Source organism: Dendrobates tinctorius, unplaced genomic scaffold (genome assembly GCF_039654945.1).
Source record: "Dendrobates tinctorius isolate UK_male_01 unplaced genomic scaffold, ASM3965494v1 ptg000059l, whole genome shotgun sequence".
Taxonomy (NCBI): Eukaryota; Metazoa; Chordata; class Amphibia; order Anura; family Dendrobatidae; genus Dendrobates; species Dendrobates tinctorius.
The window spans coordinates 15,928,092-15,948,643 of NW_027361727.1; the positions used below are offsets into that span (position 1 = coordinate 15,928,092).

A 20,552-nucleotide genomic window follows, 5' to 3' on the forward strand; every position below is an offset into this window, starting at 1 on the left:
AGAAACCTCTTCTTTCTTTTGATGAATTCCAATCTTGCTGACTCATAATCACATCTTCTAAAGGTTTTAGAGTGACCATATACATTTACATGGGGTTTTGCACATGATCTGTTGGCGAATTTGCAGGACTGGTATGTAAAACTCTTATACAGCTCTTCAAAGATAATTTTATGATTATCGATCGTATGGTAAAGGCAGAATTTTGTTTAGATGTTTACAACATTCTTACCTAGTTCAGGATTGGGCATGCAGCGCTTGAGTTCAGCATGGTATTGCATATGAAGAGGACAGCGACAATAGAAGGAGCCTCGGTTGTTAATGCACTGAGCATTTATGCAATTTGACTCATCTACGCATTCATCTACATCTGTAGGGCAACATACAAAAAGGTTTTTTTTGCATCTGGTTACAGTCTTTAATAACATGCATTATAGGAATTATTACAGATTACAAGAATATGGCAAACTAAGAATTTGAAATATCAATATTTGACTTTCTACAGTTCTAGACCTGACAGTAACATAATGAACTACACTACTACGCGCAGAGGAGTAGATAAACACTTCCCAATTTGGGGCATATCGAGAATCCTTTGTTGGTTACAGGTGTATATAGCAAGCTTGGGTGCTCGTCCGCTCCATACAACACAGGTGCCATCTGTGATATACAGCCAGCACCTGCCTCGAAAAATAGCAACCAGACATAGGTACAATCACGACACATTGAAATGGTTCAGTGCCATTGAGACTCTCTTTCCAGTGCCCTTTGTTACCCAAAAAATCAATCTTGGCATGCTGAGGAATTGCCTTGACAACTAGTGACTTAAGTTGCCACCATCTTTTTACTTCCATAAAGCCCTGCTTGTGGCTGGGTTTTATTTTAATATCATCTTTACGCTAACCTATTGCATACTATATTCTAAGATATCAAGAAAAAACACAAAAATTGAGCTTGGTTTGAGTTGGTACACATGCAGCATATAAATGTATGTTCACATGGCCAAAAAGCATACAAAACCTACAAAAGACAAAATGAAAAAACCCTGAAAGAACTCTGTATGATTTAAATGCACTTTTGCTTTTTACTTATTTAATTATAGCAGGGTTTTTTCATTTTGTCTTTTGTAGGTTTTGTATTCTAAGATATCAATCAAACTATCACAGGCTCAAGTCCCCTAGAGGGACTAAAAATAAAAGGGGTAAATCAAGACAAAACAGTTAAAAAAGATGAAAAAAAAGCATACATTTGAACTACCCTTCCTTCCCCTAACCTCAGTCTGAGAATAAAGACACAACTTTCCTTGCTTTTCAGACCAATTAGCTGTTTTCACAAATTCTTCAGTTTTTTTCTTACCCAAGCATTGTAGTAATCGGGTATCATAATAGTACCCATGTTTGCAGTAACATTCATAGCTGGGTTGTGTATTCACACACTTTCCTTCCTTGCAAATTTCTTGCCCAAATAGCTCACATTCATCAATATCTAAAGAAAATGAATTCAGAATTAGGATTACATCCACTTGCAAAAATTTTTCTGGAAATATTGCATACACCTACGAATCTGGCCATATGCATTGGATAGTGGGGGGGGGGGTTTCTGACACTTTGTAAGTAACTATGTGGTTTAATTTTTAACTTTTATTTGTAAACCTCTCAAACTTTTAAAGTAAGCTTCACCAGTGAGGCACAGCCCCGGTCTTAATTCAGCGGGACAGTCCCAAATGTCTTTGTCCATGAAAGTAGTAAGACCCAGGTAGAAAAAGAACCTCCTTTTACAAAGCCTAAAAGTAGTATTAGATGTAGATCATGTGCTGACTATTACAGAATGTAAGACATTTGATTGCGAAAGCCAGGAAAAATTTATTTATTTATTTATTTATTTTGCATTGAGAGCTGTCTTTACTACAACAATGGTAGTATCTGCAATGTTTCTTTCTCTATTGGTTCTTGTGATTGCCAGGATGCTAATTTTGTAACTAAAGCTGGAGTCACACATAGCAACTTACCAGGGATCCCAAAAACGATATCAACGTGTCAGGATCACTGGTAAGTTGCTATGTGATCACTGGTGAGCTGCCAAACAGACAGCTTCACCAGCGATCAGCACGCCGACATGAGCAAGCCCGGGAGCAACGGACAAGTGTGCCTGCTGTTCCAGTCCTCCACCAGCAGAGGGCGCGCCTGCATCCCCGGCCTCTCCTGGCGGCGTCCTGCTGCCTCCTGGTCCCCAGCGTGCGGCGGCGCCGGCAAACTTAAGGTACACACTCCGCGGGCTCCTGGTCCCCAGCGTGAGGCGGCGGCGGCACCTGTAACTCGCTGGTAACTAGTGTACACATCGGTATTCAAGGGACGCGCGTCCCTTGGATACCCGATGTGTACGTTAGTTACCAGCTGATCACTGGTCTCCCGCCTATCACACGCAGCAATGCGTGCTGGCCAGCGGGAGATCAGCAGCAAAAAAAAAATGTCCAGAGGTTTCTTGCAGCGATCAGCGATACCGGCAGGGGGGCCGGTCGCTGATCGCTGTCACAGCGATTTCGCTGGTGAGATCGCTGTTGTGTCACAAAACTTGTGACTCAGTAGCGATCTCGCTAGCGAGATCGCTATGTGTGACGGGGCCTTAAGTTGCTACAGCTAACTAGTATTTTCATTTGTAGCGTACCATAATGCCAGTTTCACATGTCAATGACAATGGTTAATTCTCGTATTTGAATACCCAGTATGACTGCTGGGTTTCCTGACCGCCTTATATTCACTTGGCTCCAATCAGAAGTACCAGTGGTCATGCCGGGTATTCTGATTCGAGTGCACTTCACAAACACGTACCTTGGGAAACAGGCCTGATAATAAAAAAGTTTAAATTCCATAAACCCTACATTTAGCGGAAACTCCAATACAACTTATCATTGTGTGTAAAATACTTGATAGTTATATTATTTTGACATATACAGTTGAAACCAGAAGAATCCATACATTATATAAAAATACACATATGCATGTTTTTCTCAGTATTTGACATGAAATCGGAATAAACCTTTTTCATTTTAGTATATCAGAATTGGAAACGTAAGCTCAAAAATTCAATTTGGAGTAGGAGGGGAGCATTACTAATTATTTATAAGTAAAATACAACCTTTATTGAATCAAAAAACAAAACAAACACACAGAAATCCACAAACTACTGTGTCACCTATATAGGCCCTAAATCGGGGCCCTGATAACAGCTACCTACCAGCGGAGGTTGGCACCCTAAACACAATCGAGATTGGTGCCTCCGCTCCACGATGGCTGACCCTGTTACTCCTAGATAACCCTGGACTGGTGCAACACACAATCACCATTTAACCAGGAAAGGAGTGTAAAGGTGTCACCGGTAAGGGTAGGTTTAGGCAAAAGCTAGATAGCCAGAAGGTGCATTTAACCCATAAGGCCAATATTGGCCCACAAGAGAGAAAGATACTAATAATAAATAATTAAATCATGTTCATAACAATAAAAGGGTACTCAAAGTTGGTGGTTGATGGAGTGAAACCTCAACGCGTTTCTACTTTTAGGATCATCAGGAGGCAGATAATCAGAGGCTGTGTATAGCTTTTGCTATCCTTGTTTAATTTATCAGTTATATCAGGGACTTCAGGGATAGCCGTCATGGAGCGGGGGCGCCATTCCGCTGACAAGTAGGGTGCCAACCTCCACTGACAGGAAGGTGTTCAGTCACAGGGAACAATATAGTCAGGTACTCATTTGTTTGCACTTGTCACTTTATGTCTCGTGTTTACAGCACTTTTTTTTGCACCTTTTCTATTGTTGCCTAAACCTACCCTTACCGGTGACACCTTTACACTTCTTTCCTGGTTAAATGGTGATTGTGTGTTGCACCAGTCCAGGGTTATCTAGGAGTAACAGGGTCAGCCATCGAGGAGCCGGGGGCGCCAATCTCGATTGTGTTTAGGGTGCCAACCTCTGCTGGTAGGTAGCTGTTATCAGGGCCCCGATTTAGGGCCTATATAGGTGACAAGGTTGTTTGTGGATTTCTGTGAGTTTGTTTTGCTTTTTCATTTTAGGTCAATTAGGATTACCATAATTATTAATATTTGCAAAATGCCAGAATAATGAGAGAATGTTTTAAGGCATTTTTATTACTTATTGCAAAGTCAAAAGTTTACATACATTTCATTAGTATTTGATTCCATTGCCCTTAAACCTTGGGTCAAACATTTGGGATCTCCTTCCACAAGCTTCTCACAATAGCTGGTGTAATTGATCCAGGTTTGTAGGGCGCCTTGCTCGCACATACCTTATCAGCTTTGCCCATAAATTTTTAATAGGATTGAGATCATGGCATTGTGATGGTCACTCCAAAACATTGACTTTGTTATCCTTAAGCCACTTGGTTACCATTTTGGCAGTATGCTTTGGGTCATTCTCCATATGGAATACCCATTTCCACGTAAGCTTTAATTTTCTGGCTTATGTTTTGAGATGTTGCTTCAGTATTGCCATATAATCTTCTTTTCTCATGATGCTATCTATTTTGTGAAGTGCACCAGTCCCTTCTGCAGCAAAACAACCTCACAACATGATGCTGCCACACCCGTGTTTCACAGTTGGGATGGCGTTCTTAGGCTTCCAAGTTTCTCAAATTTTCCTCCAAATGTAACAATGGTCATTATGCCCAAAAAGTTGATTCATCAGACCACAGGACATGTCTCCAAAAATTAAGGTCTGTGTTCCTGTGTGCATTTGCAAATATTAATCTGGCTTTTTTATGTTTCTTTTGGAGTAATGACTTCTTCTTGGCAGAGTGGCCTTTCAGCACATGTTGATACAGTACTCGTTACACTGTGGATAGTGACACAGTCTTACCAGCTTCCGTGATCATCTTCACAAGGTCTTTTGCTTTTGTCCTTGGGTTGATATGCACATGTCGGACCAAAGCACGTTCATCTCTTGGACACAGAACCCGTCTCCTTCCTGAGCGGTATGATGGCTGGACAGTCCTATCTTTTTTGTACTTGCGTATAATTGTTTGTACAGATGAACGAGGCACCTTCAGGTGTCTTAAAATTGTAGCCAAGGATGAGCCAGACTTGTGCAAGTTCCCAATTCTCTTCCTGATATCGTGGCTGATTTCTTTAGACATTTCCATGATGCTACACAAAGAAGCAGTGTGTTTCAGGTGTGCATTAAAATTCATCCACAGGTGAGTCTAATTAACTCAGATGTTGCAAAAAAAAAAAACTGAGAAGCTCCAAACACTACATCATCATATGGGCAGTCCAGAATTGTTTAAAGGCATAGTAATCTTAGTGTATGCAAACTTCTGACTATGCAGTAAGTAATAAATATGCCTTAAAACATTCTCTCCTCTCTCTCATTCTGGCATTTGGCAAATATTAATTATAGTGCTTTGAAGAAAGCACTATCTTGTAATCCGAACGCTGCTAACTTATTATTATTCAGTTGATTTCCGCAATTAATGTGGCTCGAACCGCTACATGCACAGACTCCGTTGAGGTGTCGTTTCGAAGCCAGCATCCAAGAGTGGTGTGCTAAGTATTTTTCGTGTCAATTGGATTTGTAGTTTTTGCGCAATTTGCGTTTGAAAATTTTTTTTCCCATCATTGGAATGCATTGTCTCAATGCATTTCAATGGGAAAATGTTGCCACAGGGAAAACATGCCCTGAGGCGATTCAAATGGCAGTTAAGCTCATTGATATGCGCAGGCACACCCAGTTACTATGCCAACGCCTACGAACTTTACATGACCTCTCCAGGACAGAGTTTCTGGCAGATAATATCAGCTCTTAAAGCGAAACCCACAGCACAAATGCAAATCTAGCTTCACATGATGCATGCCCCTGAGAGAGAATGTGCGCCAAAGTGGATTTAGAAGCCCAGTGAGCCAAACTGGCTCTTAAAGGGCCGAAGCGCCAAAGTGATTCTTAAAGGGCCGGCGCACCGAAATGAGTCTTAAAGGGCCGGCGCGCCAAATGGAAAGCTGAGTGACCCCAGGCTCCAAATCGGAGGCTGATTGACCCTGGCCTACAAATCGGAGGCTGAGCCACCCTGGCCTCCAAATTGGACCCACAGTGGCCCCGCTCACCAAATCGGACCCAGAGTGGCCCCGCCCACCAAAACAGACCCTGAGGGGCCCCACCCACCAAATTAGACCCAGAGTGGCCCCGCCCACTAAACTCGCACCCTGAGGGGCCTCACCCACAAAATTGGACCCTGAGGGGCCCCACCCACAAAATCGGACCCTGAGGGGCCACACTTACAAAATCGGACCCTGAGGGATCCTGGCCACCAATTCAAGCCCTGAGGAGTCCAAGCCACCAAATGGGATCCTGAGTGGCCCCACCCACCAAATCAGACCCTGAGGCCAAAGTGGCCCCTGAGAGGCACCCACAGTTAAAACGGATCCTGAGTTGAAAGTCTTGCAGGGGCAGCAGGCAAGTCTCTCTTAAAGGGGCAGCCCGGGCACCATTTCAAAGCACTATCTGTACTTCCTTCAGGAAATACACATCTGGTAATTATTGTAATCCTAACGGACCTAAAACGGGAAAGGTTTATTCTAATTTCATGTCAGATTTTGAGGAAAACATGCATGTGTCTTTTTATATAGTGTATGGAAACTTCTGGTTTCAACTGTAGGTAATGTGATCTTGTTCTTTATAAACTATATATGGTTGCAGTGACATGTAAAAGTTTGGGCATCCCTGGTCAAAATTACTGTTATTGTGAACAGTTAAGCAAGTTTAAGATGAAATGATCTCTAAAAGGCCTAAAGTTAAGGATGACACATTTCCCTTGTATTTTATGCAAAAAAACACATTTTTATATTTTCATCTTTTATATTCTAAAATTACAAAAATGAAAATGGGCCGATGCAAAACTTTGAGCTCCCGGCATGGTTAGTACCTAGCAGCACCCACTTTTGAAAGTGTCACAGCTTGTAAATGCTTTTTGTAACCAGCCAAGAGTCCTACAATTCTTGTTTGAGGGATTTTCTTCCATTCTTCCTCAGAAAATTCTTCCAGTTCTGTGAGATTCCTGGGTCATCTTGCATGCACTGCTATATTGAGGTGTAGCCACAGATTTTCAATGATGTTCAAATCAGGGGACTTTGAGGGTTATTGTAAAACCTTCAGCTTTTGTCTTTGACGTTGTCTATTGTGGATTTTGACATGTGTTTTTCCATTTGTAGAAGCCATGCTCTTTTCATCTTCAGCTTTTTTTATAGATAGTGTTTTGCTTGCATCAAGAATTTGTTGAAATTTCATTGAATCCATCCTTCCCTCTACCCGTGCCATTTGCTGCAACACAACCCCAAAACACGATTCATCCACCCCCATGCGTAATGGTTGTTGAGGTGTTCTTTTCCTGAAATTCTGTACCCTTTTTTCTCCACACAAACCTTTTTATAATTGTGGCCAAAGAGTTCTATTTTAACCTCATGCCTCAACAGGATTTGTTTCCAAAATGCATCAGGCTTATTTAGATGTTCTTTTGCCTACTTCTGACTAAATTTTATGGTGAGGACGCAGGAAAGGTTTTCTTCTGATGACTCTTCTTTGAAGGCCGTAATTGTGCAGGTGGCTCTAAACAGTAGAACAATGTACCACAACTCCAGAGTCTGCTAAATCTTTCTGAAGGTCTCTTGCAATCAAGCAGGGGTTCTGAATTGCCTCTCTAGCAATCCTATGAGCTGCTTGGAATGTTGCTTGGTCTTCCAGACCTTATCTTGACCTCCACTGTTCCTGTTTGCTGCCTTTTTTTAATTACATTCCAAACTGAGGGAAGGGCAACTTGAAAATGCTTTATCTTCTTATAGCCTTCTCTGTTATGAATGGGTCACCGAGGAGGAGAGCGCAATAGGCTATGCCACCAGAACACCAGAGAGGTTGGTCGCTCAGCAGATTGCAGACCCCTGATCTTAACACAACTAGCAGTAGCCGTGGAGCATTCCTACGTTGCCCTAGACACCTCGTCACAGCCGGAGGACTAACTAAGCTTAAAGACAGAAAGGTGAAATCTAAACTGCCCCGAAGCAGATCCCCAAAGGAATAGAGAGCCCCCAAACATATATTGTCGGTGAGACAAGATGAAGCACAAACACAGACAGAAAATAGACTGAGCAAATGATGGGGCCCACACTGACTAGATAGGACAGGACAGAAAAGGCACTGTCTGCAATCACGCAAAAACCCTAATAATTCCAACATGACTGATGTACAAAAATACTGAGGTTTGAACAACCTCGCCCCCACTATATCAGCACTCAGGTGTGAACTGGCAGCTAGCAACAGGCTAATACAGCAGTGGACTGAGCAAACAAACACAAGATACAAAAATACAGGGTAGGAGCCAGTAGCCCCAGGGGGAGCAAGCTGACCCCTGACAGCAAGGCAAAAACAGATCCAAAGGGTTTAGCAAATGACACTTAGCTGAAAAAATGCAGGATCAGGCAGGAGACAGAAATCCTCAGTAAGCAAAGAAAGGAGTATCACCGGCAGTCACTGAGAGAAGTCTGCTCGCTTATGTAGTCCCAGTCACAACCCCCACTCCAATTATCTTCTGCAGCTGTTGGGTTAACATCATGTTGACCAGCACCACTACCAGCAGTATCCACCAGAAGGAGCCTTGCCTCAAAAGTTGGACCAAGAGAGCTCACAACAAATCTCCTGCTTTGTGGGCCTCCACCATTTACTGAGTACTAGGCAACTTCTTAGAAAAACCCATGTCTTCTGTTTTTTGGCACAAGTAGAGGCTGAATTTTTATAAAGCTGGAAAATTTGCACCACATGACTATTCACTATCATCGTTAGGAAAGATCTACAACCCTAGCAGTCTAATAAATGCCTTAATCCTTGGTCAAAAATGTAAAGGAAATGTGTCATCTTTAACTTTAGAACTTTTAGAGATCATTTCATATTCATTTTCATCTTGTTTAGCTGTTCACAATAATAGAAATTTTAGCCAGGGGTGCCAAAACTTTACATGCCACTGTATTTATTAAATTATGTTTATCATCCTTGTACTTTAGAACTTTTAGAGATCATTTCATATTCATTTTCATCTTGTTTAGCTGTTCACAATAATAGAAATTTTAGCCAGGGGTGCCAAAACTTTACATGCCACTGTATTTATTAAATTATGTTTATCATCCTTGTACTTACTTTAAAATTATATCTCATCTTACCTCGATACGTAGGAATGCCATAACTCATAATATCAAGGTCAACAATGAAGCCAATGCCGTCTGGGCAAAGTGATACAAACTCCGCTGCAGAGACATAAGAGGTTCCATTGCAATAAAAACTTGTTGAATAGAATTAGAATCTCTTTGTGACGTTATAACCATTTTGTTTCTAATTTTGCGATATTTGCATAACAGCAAAACACTCATGAAAGCATACAATTATTATACGTTGACATTTCAGGTGTACCATAAGAGCTTAGTGTTACAACTAGGACTCATGAAGTTGCACAGTATGTGAACAAGATGAACAATGGTATCTACGTAATTTAAGACCAATTTTGGAGACACCATGGGAGAGATCAATCTAAGTGCTCCAGAATTCTAGTGTAATTTGTACACAAAACTGAATTTCATGAATTGCAACACACTTATGTTATAAACCTTTTATGCACTTGTCCAACAAGGTGAAAGAGCTTTCCCAGAAGGTGGTGTGACTTATCCGTAAAGGGCTGTGAGCAAGAAACCCATAAATTCAGTAACAATTTCCAATTCCTCTCTCATTGTATGTCACTTTAGAGCCGTGTTCACATGTTCAGTGTTTGGTCAGTATTTTACATCAGTATTTGTAGCCTAAACCAGGAGTGGAACAATCAGAGGAAAAGTATAATAGAAACAAGTCATCATTTCTGTATTTATCAGCCATTTCTGGTTATTACTTTCAAATACTGATGCAATATACTGACTAAATACTGAACGTTTGAATGTGGCCTAAGTCTAGGACTATGCAGAAACTTTGGCCACAACCAAAATTCACTTGGCGCCGCTGCTATATTGCAGCCTGATAAAAGTGAATGGGGTCACATTGTGATCCCAAGGGTAATGCAACTGAGACAAGCAAGTCGCAAAGAGTCCAATCTCGTTGGATTTTTTTTTTACGTCTTGCTTGTTGCAGTCGCAGCGCCCAACCCCACTCAATTGTATTATGCTGCTATTTAGCAGTGCACCAAGTGAACCTTGGTTACGTGACAGGTGTCATGGCCACTGTCACTGTGTAGCCTTAGTCTTATGGTGAGGGTTGCTGCAGCAAGAAGCCATCTTGTCACTCTTTCATGATATGTCTGACATATCGTAGACGTTCCTTTTTGCAGGAGCATGTCGCACTTGTTAGCTGGGGGGGTGGTACGCTCACAGTATACAACAGCTGCACTGTCGGGACACTGGCTTGAACTTTGCGCTCTCCGATGTTGCAAGCGGAGACAGTATTGCATCATAAGAAGAGTGCAGTTGCACTGAAACTATCTAGATCTGGAGCTGACACTCCGCCCAAGTAATCTGGTCAGCTTTAGAGCAGCGCTTACCAGCTCTTGGAGAGCACTGTGCATATTTGGCCACCGCTGCTAGACTGCAGCAGAATCAGTAACCCAGACAATGAGCCGTAAACAATAAAATTAAAAATCTCTCCATTCTTGAGAATGCAGAGGATTTTTAATAATAAGTAAATTGCACTGTGTAATAATTACCCACTAAAGAACATGAGAATAACACTTTAAGAAAATGTGTTCAGAGCAAAAAGGATAGTCCTAGATCGTACCTGAGCTGTGCACGGGACAGGGGTAGATCTCACAGTGGTCTCCCCATCCTGCACCCAAGGAACAACAGCACTGCTCTCGTGTAACATTCACAGCAAGAACACTGTCACAGAACAGAGTGTTATCCAGGCTTAAAAAGCAATCTTTGAGATCTAGGCCACGAGAAACCTCTGTAATTGAAAACAAATGATCACAAATTATAAATGGATAACTCACGTCACAGTTTTATATGTAATGTGTCACAGAACCAGTAATACACAATAAATAAAAAAAAACATGCTATGCATTAAAGCTGCTTGGGGGACATGTAACCTTTTGCTTTATGGAAAATGTTTGCCCAAATTGCACATTTCATTGTCGTAAATGGCTCAGCAAAATTTATGAATGTTGTACAACATTTATCACTTCAGTTTCTAGCACCTGCAACAAAATGTAAAAATGATGAAAATAAGGGCATGTGACTAACCTTTTTTGCATGAGAAATGAAATTTATGATTACATTTCTAATTAAAAGTTTAAATAAAAAGTCACTTATTATAGACAGGTGTTAGCAATCTTAAAAAAAAAACTGCAGACTAAAAACATTTCTGTTGCAACCATTGTTAACATCCATAAAAGTTGCGATTTGCGCAGAACTCTACGTTGCCATTTCACACATTGGTCTCCTTTTCTATCATTGGGAAGTGCATCAATTATTATGCATTAAAGGTCACAATTTGAGCAAGATTTAGCAAGATTTGAAACTTTATTCTCAGGCTCTTATCAATGGGAAGTGCATCAAAGAAGGTGCCAGTTGTGGTACTCACTCTGATCTGATATTGATGACCTACCCTTAAGGATGTGCACACAACCGTAAAAACTGGACTAGTGCTCTCAGTCGTTTTGAAGGATAGCACTCATCTCCATGTTATTGTATGAGGCTGTGCACATGTCCGATTTTTTTTCCTATGACCGAGAATCAAATGACACCCATTCAACTCTATGGGTCAGTGGAAAAAAATCAGACCGCACTTGGATGACCTCACAAACTGACAACATAGAGAAGTTGGTTAAATGAAAAAATTTCTCCACGTCCAAGAAAATTGGATCACGCTCTGATCAAACGCTTATCAAAATCAGCATGAAAAATCATCTGTTTCCAGAAGTTTTAGATTTAAGAGATTGTCTGTGACTTGTCTTTGTGCATAATGGCAGCACAATACATTTTTTTTTCTAAAATATCCATGATAAAATTTTAGGAAAGATCCTTTAGATAAGAAATCTGTGTGACTTGTAAAGGAAGTGCTCAACCTAATTTGTGATTACCTTCACATTTTTTCTGATCTTCGCTAGGTGCATATCCTGTATCACAGACGCACATGTATGAGCCATCCAGATTCTCACACTTGCCATGAGGGGAGCAGATTTCCGGGAAGAGAGCGCACTCATCTATATCTAAAATGAAAAATATATATAAGTACAAAGAACATCCAACAGCCGTTAGCACAAAATGGTCCGAGACTAGTCTTATACAGTACCTTGACATATTTGTTGGATTCCTTGGCTATACAGTCTGTAGCCTTCAGGACAGATACATTGGAAGGAGCCTGGAGTGTTTCTACATTGTCCTCCAACACACTGCTGTTGGGTTATACACTCGTTGACGTCTGCAATGTTAAGGTAAGTCAATAGATGTAATAAATTGTCCTGTCTTTGAGTGACAACTTTCAGATCCACAAGGTCTTTTTAGAGTAAGTTCACACTGAAATTTGGAGTGGATTCTGCTTCAAATACCTTTTGAATAAGATTCCTAAATTTATACGTGGAACAAAAAAAGGAAAATGTCTGTTCTTTTAGGTGTTTTTGCTTGAAAAATGCTCAAAATTTCACTACCGAAGCAGCAAGAAAACATCTCGTATACAAAAACAGTGCCAGAAAACATGCCAGAAAAATCCATACAAATAAAAAAAATCTGTGTGGTCATACCTGTAGGCTGAAATCACACATCCATGTCAGTGGTACCATCCCAGAAAAATGGAGTGATTTTCTCTTCGGTATTTTCCTAGTTGCTTCCATTTTTTTTCTTTTACTGAAGTGATGTGCTTGCTTGCAGGCCAATAAATGGACTTCTAGAAGGTCACATGATTTTATCCAAATTTACCACCTCAGATCTGTGAGGAAGCCTCGACTTGTCTCACGGGCCACCAAAGATTTTAATTGTTGAGTCTGATCCTCAAAATTGCATCAGAATAAGACATGCTCGAAGACTTATAGATGTCATATTGGATCTGTGATTTTAATGGATGCATGAACTGTGCTCCATGGGTCCAAGGGCTGTCCGATAAAAATTCGACAGCACTAGGACGTGTCGCACAGATGTGTGAATGCAGCCTTAGGGCTCATGCAAACGAGCCTGTTATTGGACATGTGCTGTCCGATTTTTTTCCACTGGCTATCACACGGACAGCACATGTTATATGTTATTCATTAGTTCTGTTCCGATTAATGATTTTTTTCTTTGCTCTACTGACCGTGAGAAAAAAGATTGCAGCATTCAAGTCAATGGGTGCATAAAAAAAAATCTGATCCCACACAGAACATCTTTGCGGCATGCAATTTTTACAGATACATTTCTGTTACAAACCTAGGAAACTGTATTTGATCATGTACATTTTTTTAATGTAGATGTATGAAAATGGATCACACGTATGTAAAAAAAAAAAACGGACACGGATGAAAATCGGATGAAAAAACAATAATCAATAAATGCCAATTCCCATTTTGTAGATAGTGATTTTTCAATCTGTTTCAGTGTTAATTAAAAGGTATATCTGGGACTTTTCAAATAAGCAAAAAATGTATCTAAGCACTATCAAGCGGGCAATTACATCTTTCCTACGTGTTGTGCACGGCGTCTTTCTTCCCAAGCACAGAGTGGTCAAAGACCGCTCCTACAGGGGATTCCACTGCCTCTGCTGACGCGATGGGCTGGGACTTCCAAGGTCATTCTGATTAACAGCCAGCTCCCCCAGTTAGGCAGTGGGGATACGGCTGCTAATCAGAATGACGCTGTAAGTCCCATCCAGTTTACAGAGCAGAGCGGAAAAGAAGCTTACTCTCTGTAGGCGTAACATCAGCAGAGGCTTCTGATTCCCCGATAGGAGCGTCTGTGTACATTTTTTGTTTTTTTGTGAAGTCCCGGATATCCCCTTTAAACAAGTAGTCACATCAGGACCAACCAAAGCCATACTCATTATTACTATATAGGGATAACCCAAAGGAAATTCCTTTTTTAGGATTTTCCTCTATAAAAGAGTGGAGAGCCATAAGAAGGACTGTTTTTCATCCGTGAGCTGGATAAAATTTTCAACTATTTTGCCCCAAGAGTCCATTTTTACTTTCATTGTGATGTTTTTATTTGCCCTTTTTCACATTAAGGTCATTTTTGACACATTGTAAGGTTCCGATTTGGGTTCACCTTGTCGTGGTGGGATGGCTTTTACGCTTTAGTTGATCAAAAACAGTGTTTACCAAGTACCCTATGTTATTTATATGTACTATTACTATTTATTTACTTGCAGAAGGGTATATGCTCATTTTATTTCTATCTTTTGCTTCTATGTTAGGATTTGTCAGTTTAATGGCCAAGGTGAACATGTTCCTACACGTTGCATGTATACCAACTTATACACCAGTTCTTTTTTATCTGTTTTTCTTGTAGGTAAAAAAAAAAATTGCAAACATCTCCTGCCTACTAAACAGTAAAGAATGGACAGCAGTCAAATTGCATCCGTGTGCTATCTGTTTTCTTTTTTCAAGGAGCTATTTTTTCTATTTTCTCCCCAAATGTGTGGAGATCTGAGACTGACAGATTTGACCTTTACCTTTCCAATATAATGTCTTACAATAGTTTCTACTTTCTGAAATTTAATTTTCTAAAAGTGATTGAAATGTCTTCATTTTTTTTTATTTGTTGATCTGCAAATCTAGATTTTTAGCACGTCAAAAGGTTCACCCATTATCTTACCTTCACATACCAATGGCCTTCTATTCTTTATTTTGAATCCAGTCTGACATTCACATTTGTAGTAACCCGGAAAATTAACACAACTGCGAGAGTCGCCGCACATTCCAGAGCGTGAACACTCGTCAACATCTGTGAAATGACAATTTCAATGAGAGAATGGAAGCAAACAGGTCAGTTCATATATATAGGGAGGTTTTTTCCACCTTCAACTTGTCTTTGTATTCATAATTAAAAAAAAATAGCTGTTACCACCCCAGGGTTTTTTTTTAAAGAACACAAAGGGTTATTTAAATCTGTTTCAATCGTTTTCTTCTTTTATTACACTTTTCTTTTAAATATCAGTAATATGTTTTGTTGTTGTTGTTGGGGCCGTGGCACAAGCTGGAGCTTTCTTCTTTCTTAATTTTGTTTTATTTGTTTATTTATTTATTTATTTTTTCTATGTATGTTTTTTCACACATTGTTAATCCATTTTTTTATGACTGATTTACCCTGTAAGGCTATGTTCATAGATTGCGTTTTGTTGTGTTTTTTTTTCTGCATGCAAAACCTTGATTCTTGGCAGTAAATAAGCTTCTTCCAAAAAGCAGGTTTTGCTGAATTTTTGCAGCGTTTTTTGCTGTGTTTTTTTTATTGCTGCGTTTTTGTTGTCTTTTGTGCATGTTGATAAAGTTTTGTGTCCAAAAAACCATGATTGAATTTCCTTAGGTTTTTGCACCAAAAACGCAACAAAAATGATACCTGCGTTTTGTTTTTTTGCTGCGTTTTTGCACTTACCCATTGTTTCCTATGGGTGAAAAAACACTGCAAATACACTGAAAGAAGTGACGTGTGGCATTTTGCAAAAACGCAGCAATTTTCCAAATCAGTCAGTTAAATAAACCAATGTGTGTGCATGAGATTTCTGAGATCTCATAGACTTTGCTGGTACTGTAAAACGCAAATTAAAAATTGCATTAAAAGATGCAGCAAAAAAACACAGCAAAAACCCAACTTTTGAATATAGCCTAACTGAAGGTGACATATTACCTGCACTATAAAGCTGATCTGGGTCTGCTTCCTCTTGATCCCTAGTGATCACATGATGACTAGTATAGTTGAGGGAGTACCGATAGCGTTTCCCTATACACGAGGCTCATTCAAGTCTGTGTATACAGAAATCAGGAAGACAGAGATGGTAATAATTAACCATGTCTGCCTTCTCTATGGTGAGCCAGGCCAATTGTACAGCTGCAGAATCTCCATGCAGCTGCTGACTCTGCAAGAATGCTCTAAATCAGGGGTCCCCAACCTGTAGCTCGGGAGCCACATGTGGCTCGCGGTCCCATGAATTGTGGCTCGCGGCTGTCTGCCAGCTTGGTGCATTAGGTCCAGGTCTAGCAAACAGGTATGAAGGGTACATCTCAAAATGGTGAATTTTGTGAGTACCCTGCACAGAAGAGCAGATCTGGATGCACATTTACTGGTCTTAGGGGTTTAGAGATGTTTTAGTTATGGTACGCTGGAGGATGGTACTACCTGTTAGAGGAGGTTCTCAAAGCTGGATGTGAGAGTGTACTGGGAGTCCTTGATGGGAGAATGCTGAATGGGGGTATTGTGGGAGCCCCTGGATCTCAGTGCACTGCTTAGGAGTGATTTCTGTGGAAAAGCTTTGGTTATCATTATACCTGTAATCTGGGCTTTGGTTGACACTACTTTGGAGGAGATGGGAGCTGGATGTGGCTTGTGCCCCTCTCTGTGCTGAATGTGGCTCGCAACCCTCTGTCTAAGCTGAATGCGGCTCTCAAGGTCAAAAAGGTTGGGGACCACTGGTCTAAAGTGTCCTTGTACATCTATCCATATGGAGACTAGTATAACATTTTAAGATGATGGGAGATCCGCAAGTAGATAATACAGCTTCGTTTACACCTGTGCCAGAGGTGGACCTCCATTGCTGCTTTATTTTTTCCAGCAAAATTTCAGAAACCGAACAGACGCCATTAAACTCAGTTTGTTTGACATGTGAAAGATCCATCCCATACATGAATTGCTATTTTTATTTCTAAGATGAAACAAAAAAAAGAGTTCCTAACATTGCTCTAAACATATGTGTTCATATTACAGTTTTAGAGTCCTGAGTATAATATTATTTAATTTATTTATATTTTATAGTATTTGTGTTTAGAATTATATTGTCTTTACTATTTTATGATTCATTCTGCATTTTTTGTTTTCCAGTTTGAACATAAAAAAAACAATTCTAATTCAAAATAGGTCAGCCACGCTAAAAGTTGAAAACGGAGAACACAAAATGTTTTCTTACCCACACAAGATCTTTGTCCGTGTGATACATTTAGTCTGTATCCATGATGACAATGGCAGTTGAATGATCCAGCTGTATTCAGACACAAGCCCTTTCCGTGACCACAAGGTTCACTCTTACATTCATCAACATCTAAGATGTATAAACACAGTATAAGATAGAATCTGACCAATGACGTAAAACAACACAATACAAAATTCCATAGGAAACTTTCAGTTCTTTTTACACATATTTTAGAAATAGGACTGTCTCTGAATGTTGTGCCAAATATAATGCTTAGATGTGAAACTATGGTGCAATATTAGGCAATGCTTTTCTGTTCCACCAAAGGCTAAAGTGGACAGGTCAGCGCCCTCCAGCCTAAAAAAACCCGCCGCTATGTGCTTTTTCCTGTATTGCCGTAAAATGCTATTTTCTTGTAAAAGTCAACTTTTTATGAGCTGTTCATCATATCCAAATTAGCCAGGACTGTTCCTCTGGGGTGTCGCTTCCCCCAGACTAGTCCGGCTTCAAATCCTGTAATTAATGCTCAACAGTTGTGATTGAAGTCTTGCATGTAATTAACTGCTGTCCAGTTTCTTGCCTGCCTAGCCATGCAATGAGGGCTGGTATACTCTGTACTCTCCAAGGCTGCTCAGCAAGCGGTCACAGAGAAGCTGTCTGGTTTCTCAGCGTGCACTAGGCTCCACTTTGCCATCCCAGAAATGTGCAGTGTGCCGATGAAGCTGAAGAGAGTACATCCAGCTTTGTTAAACTCATGCGTAAGCAGGACGCAGGTAGAATTTTTGGCAGTTGTTTTGTGCGAAAAATATTAAGGGGGTTATCTACCTTGGGGGACTTTTTTTTTACTTAAATGCATTTGGAGTAGAAATAATTTTTTGCAATTCGGTTTCATTAAAATTTTTTGCATTGTTTTGCTTTTCCAAGGTCAGTCAACTTAAATGTGGACCATAAATCAGCTGTGAGATATAAAAAAAAAATAAATTTGAGTTACAAACTTTCCAGTCAGTGACAGTGCAACCCACCCTGGGCAACAGGATTGCTCAGATGTTTACTGTTGCCTTGCAAAGCTGGTGTCTTGGTATCAATTCCCACCAAGGACAACATCAGAAAGCAGTTAGTATGTTCACCCCCTATTTGTGTGGGTTTCCTCCCACACTCCAAAGGCATACTGATTGTGAACCCTAATGGGATATTTTTAAAGTGTTGTGAAAATTAATCGTGCTATATCAACGGGTAAAATAAATAATAAAGGCAAGTGGTGCAAAATTTTCAATCAAACCCAACTACAAAATATTTTTTTTGTTTTTTTTTTAAATACATGCATGTAAGTGATTAAGCAAAGTCCCGAAAGGTGGACAACCCCTTTAACCATACCCTCTTTTATAGGATATGAGGTCAGACTAATCTAGGGGAAGCGACACCCCTCCGGATTATTCCTGGATAATTTGCGTATGACATATATCCCATATAAAGTTGATTTTTACAAGATAGTGTTCTAATATTGGAATTTAACGTTATAGTTGCCATTTGGCAGAATGGAAGGACCTAACAGGTTCCTGCTAAAGCAAAGGTTACTAAAGGAATCATGAGCTAAACCTAGAGAATTGGATGTTTTACTTACCTACACAAACCCTCTTCTCTGGATCTGGGAAGTATCCCGGATTACAAATGCAGTAGAAACCTGTAGGGGTTGAGATACATTCTCCGTGTCCACACAGGTTTCTAATCATTTTACATTCATCGGTTTCTAGGTAGAAAAAAAATGAGGTAATTGATCAAAAGTAGCACATAATTTATGAAGCATTTAAGGTGTTTTCCATTAGTTTTCCTTAGGATCGTCCATAAATGTTTCATTGGTTGGAGTCTGACCCATGTTCTATAAAAGGGTTATGAATGGGACTGAGCAGCAGAACCAACTCCCCAGCACTCATATGTGTGTGGCTGTGACTGTGTAAACAAGGCGTTGTGTTTGTTGAAGTGTTCTGATCATCAGGTCTCCTATGATTGGACCTCCAAGGTCAAACATAGAGAGGCCATTAAAGAGGTTGTCCACTACTTTATCACTGATGACCTATCCATAGGATAGGTTGTCAATGTTTGATCGGTCGGGGTCAGTCACCCGACTCCCTTGCTGATCAGCCGTTCTCAGCGGCCGCTGGCTGGAAAGCTTCATTGTGGAGCTGCTCCGTCTTCTAATAGTGGGTACTGCACATCCACCAAATCAATAGGAGGCAGATGTGCAGTATCTTGCCTCTATTAGAAGACGGAGAAGCTCCGTAATTGAGTATTTCTGACCAGCAGCAGCCGACACTGAGAACAGCTGATCAGCGAGGGTGCCGTATGTGGGACCTCGACCGATCAGACATTAATGACTTATCCTAAGGATAGATCATAAATGATAAAGTAGTGGACAACCTTTTTAGTGTTTAAGTGATAGGAAACCCATTAAATGTCAAAAGTCACTTGGTAACTTACCGGTCAATTGTGTGGGAGCAATCTCGACAGCGCTCCGTGTGTCATACTCGGCAGGTATTTTCCGCACAGCCACAGTTGTGGGCTCCAAAACAAATGCTGAAAATTAAAGCAAATTAGTATATCATTTTTTAAGTTTGCATTGTCTGCCAATGGCTCTCGGCCGGCTCTGTAATTTTTAACAGAAGAAATAGTGCAGCATTCTAACATTTCTTCAAGGAAATTTTTTTTGACGGACGAGACAGCCGAGTTTTACCAGCAATTGGTCATAATTTCATCAATTTCTTTTTCACTGATGAGAAAAAAAAGCTTTACCACCTTCTCCTGTCTTTCATTCTTTCATTCAGTGAAAAACGGACAGCACACAGATGGCATCCAAATGCTGTTCGTTTTTCACTGACCCATAGACTTGTATTGCCGATTTTCATCTGAAACTCTGATCAATATCAGAGATGTCTCCTCGATTTTGCAGGAACCAGTCTCTTAGTAAAAAATCTGATATGTGAACAGCCCATAGACTATCATAGGTACGAGTGTTATCCGTAAAAATAACGCGTAGCACTTATACGTAAAAATCTGATGTATGAATGAGCCCTTACGTCTTTTAACCACTTCACGGTTTCCCAAGCGGTTAAAAGAAGTGATATATGACAAGATGTGTGCACAGCAATGTCCTACATTTGCAGGCCAAATTAGGATCGCACATACCCATATAAGTCTATAGGTGCATGTGAAACATTGCACTGCACTCGGATATTACTCGAGTGCGGTGCGTTTCCCGACGTCACCGGCAGCAGAGGAGATGGAGAAAATACTTTCTCCGTCTCCTCCGCAGCTGTTCTGTGATTCTCTGATGCGAGAGGATCGGAGCACAGAGCACTGTGGGAGCCGAATGTCATTAGCATATTGCATCCCATGCTCTCACATCGGATGTGATACGCTAGTGGGACCCCGACCTTAGGGTGATTTGAAACA

General features: G+C 40.5%; 1 protein-coding gene and 1 long non-coding RNA gene across 7 annotated transcripts in view; one reads left to right on the forward strand and one right to left on the reverse strand.

Annotated features, from left to right (window-relative positions):
- LOC141092369 (uncharacterized) overlaps window positions 1-20,552 on the forward strand; it is a 198,384-nt gene that overhangs the window by 48,143 nt on the left and 129,689 nt on the right. For 4 of the 5 annotated variants that reach the window (XR_012232779.1, XR_012232776.1, XR_012232775.1 and 1 more), the window contains exons 2-3: window positions 12,127-12,453; window positions 14,495-14,970. This is a non-coding gene — a long non-coding RNA (uncharacterized lncRNA). The remainder of the gene's footprint in view (window positions 1-12,126; window positions 12,454-14,494; window positions 14,971-20,552) is intronic. The other variant, XR_012232778.1, reaches the window with a different exon arrangement.
- The window catches only part of LTBP3 (latent transforming growth factor beta binding protein 3), a 103,770-nt gene that overhangs the window by 24,434 nt on the left and 58,784 nt on the right, over window positions 1-20,552 (reverse strand). Inside the window, exons 11-20 of one of the 2 annotated variants that reach the window (XM_073578454.1) lie at window positions 19,581-19,676; window positions 18,727-18,852; window positions 17,103-17,234; window positions 14,801-14,929; window positions 12,312-12,440; window positions 12,100-12,228; window positions 10,797-10,964; window positions 9,206-9,289; window positions 1,354-1,482; window positions 230-367 (exon numbers count right to left, since the gene is read on the reverse strand). In XM_073578454.1, the coding sequence (XP_073434555.1) occupies window positions 230-367; window positions 1,354-1,482; window positions 9,206-9,289; window positions 10,797-10,964; window positions 12,100-12,228; window positions 12,312-12,440; window positions 14,801-14,929; window positions 17,103-17,234; window positions 18,727-18,852; window positions 19,581-19,676 (1,260 nt within the window). The remainder of the gene's footprint in view (window positions 1-229; window positions 368-1,353; window positions 1,483-9,205; window positions 9,290-10,796; window positions 10,965-12,099; window positions 12,229-12,311; window positions 12,441-14,800; window positions 14,930-17,102; window positions 17,235-18,726; window positions 18,853-19,580; window positions 19,677-20,552) is intronic. The other variant, XM_073578455.1, reaches the window with a different exon arrangement.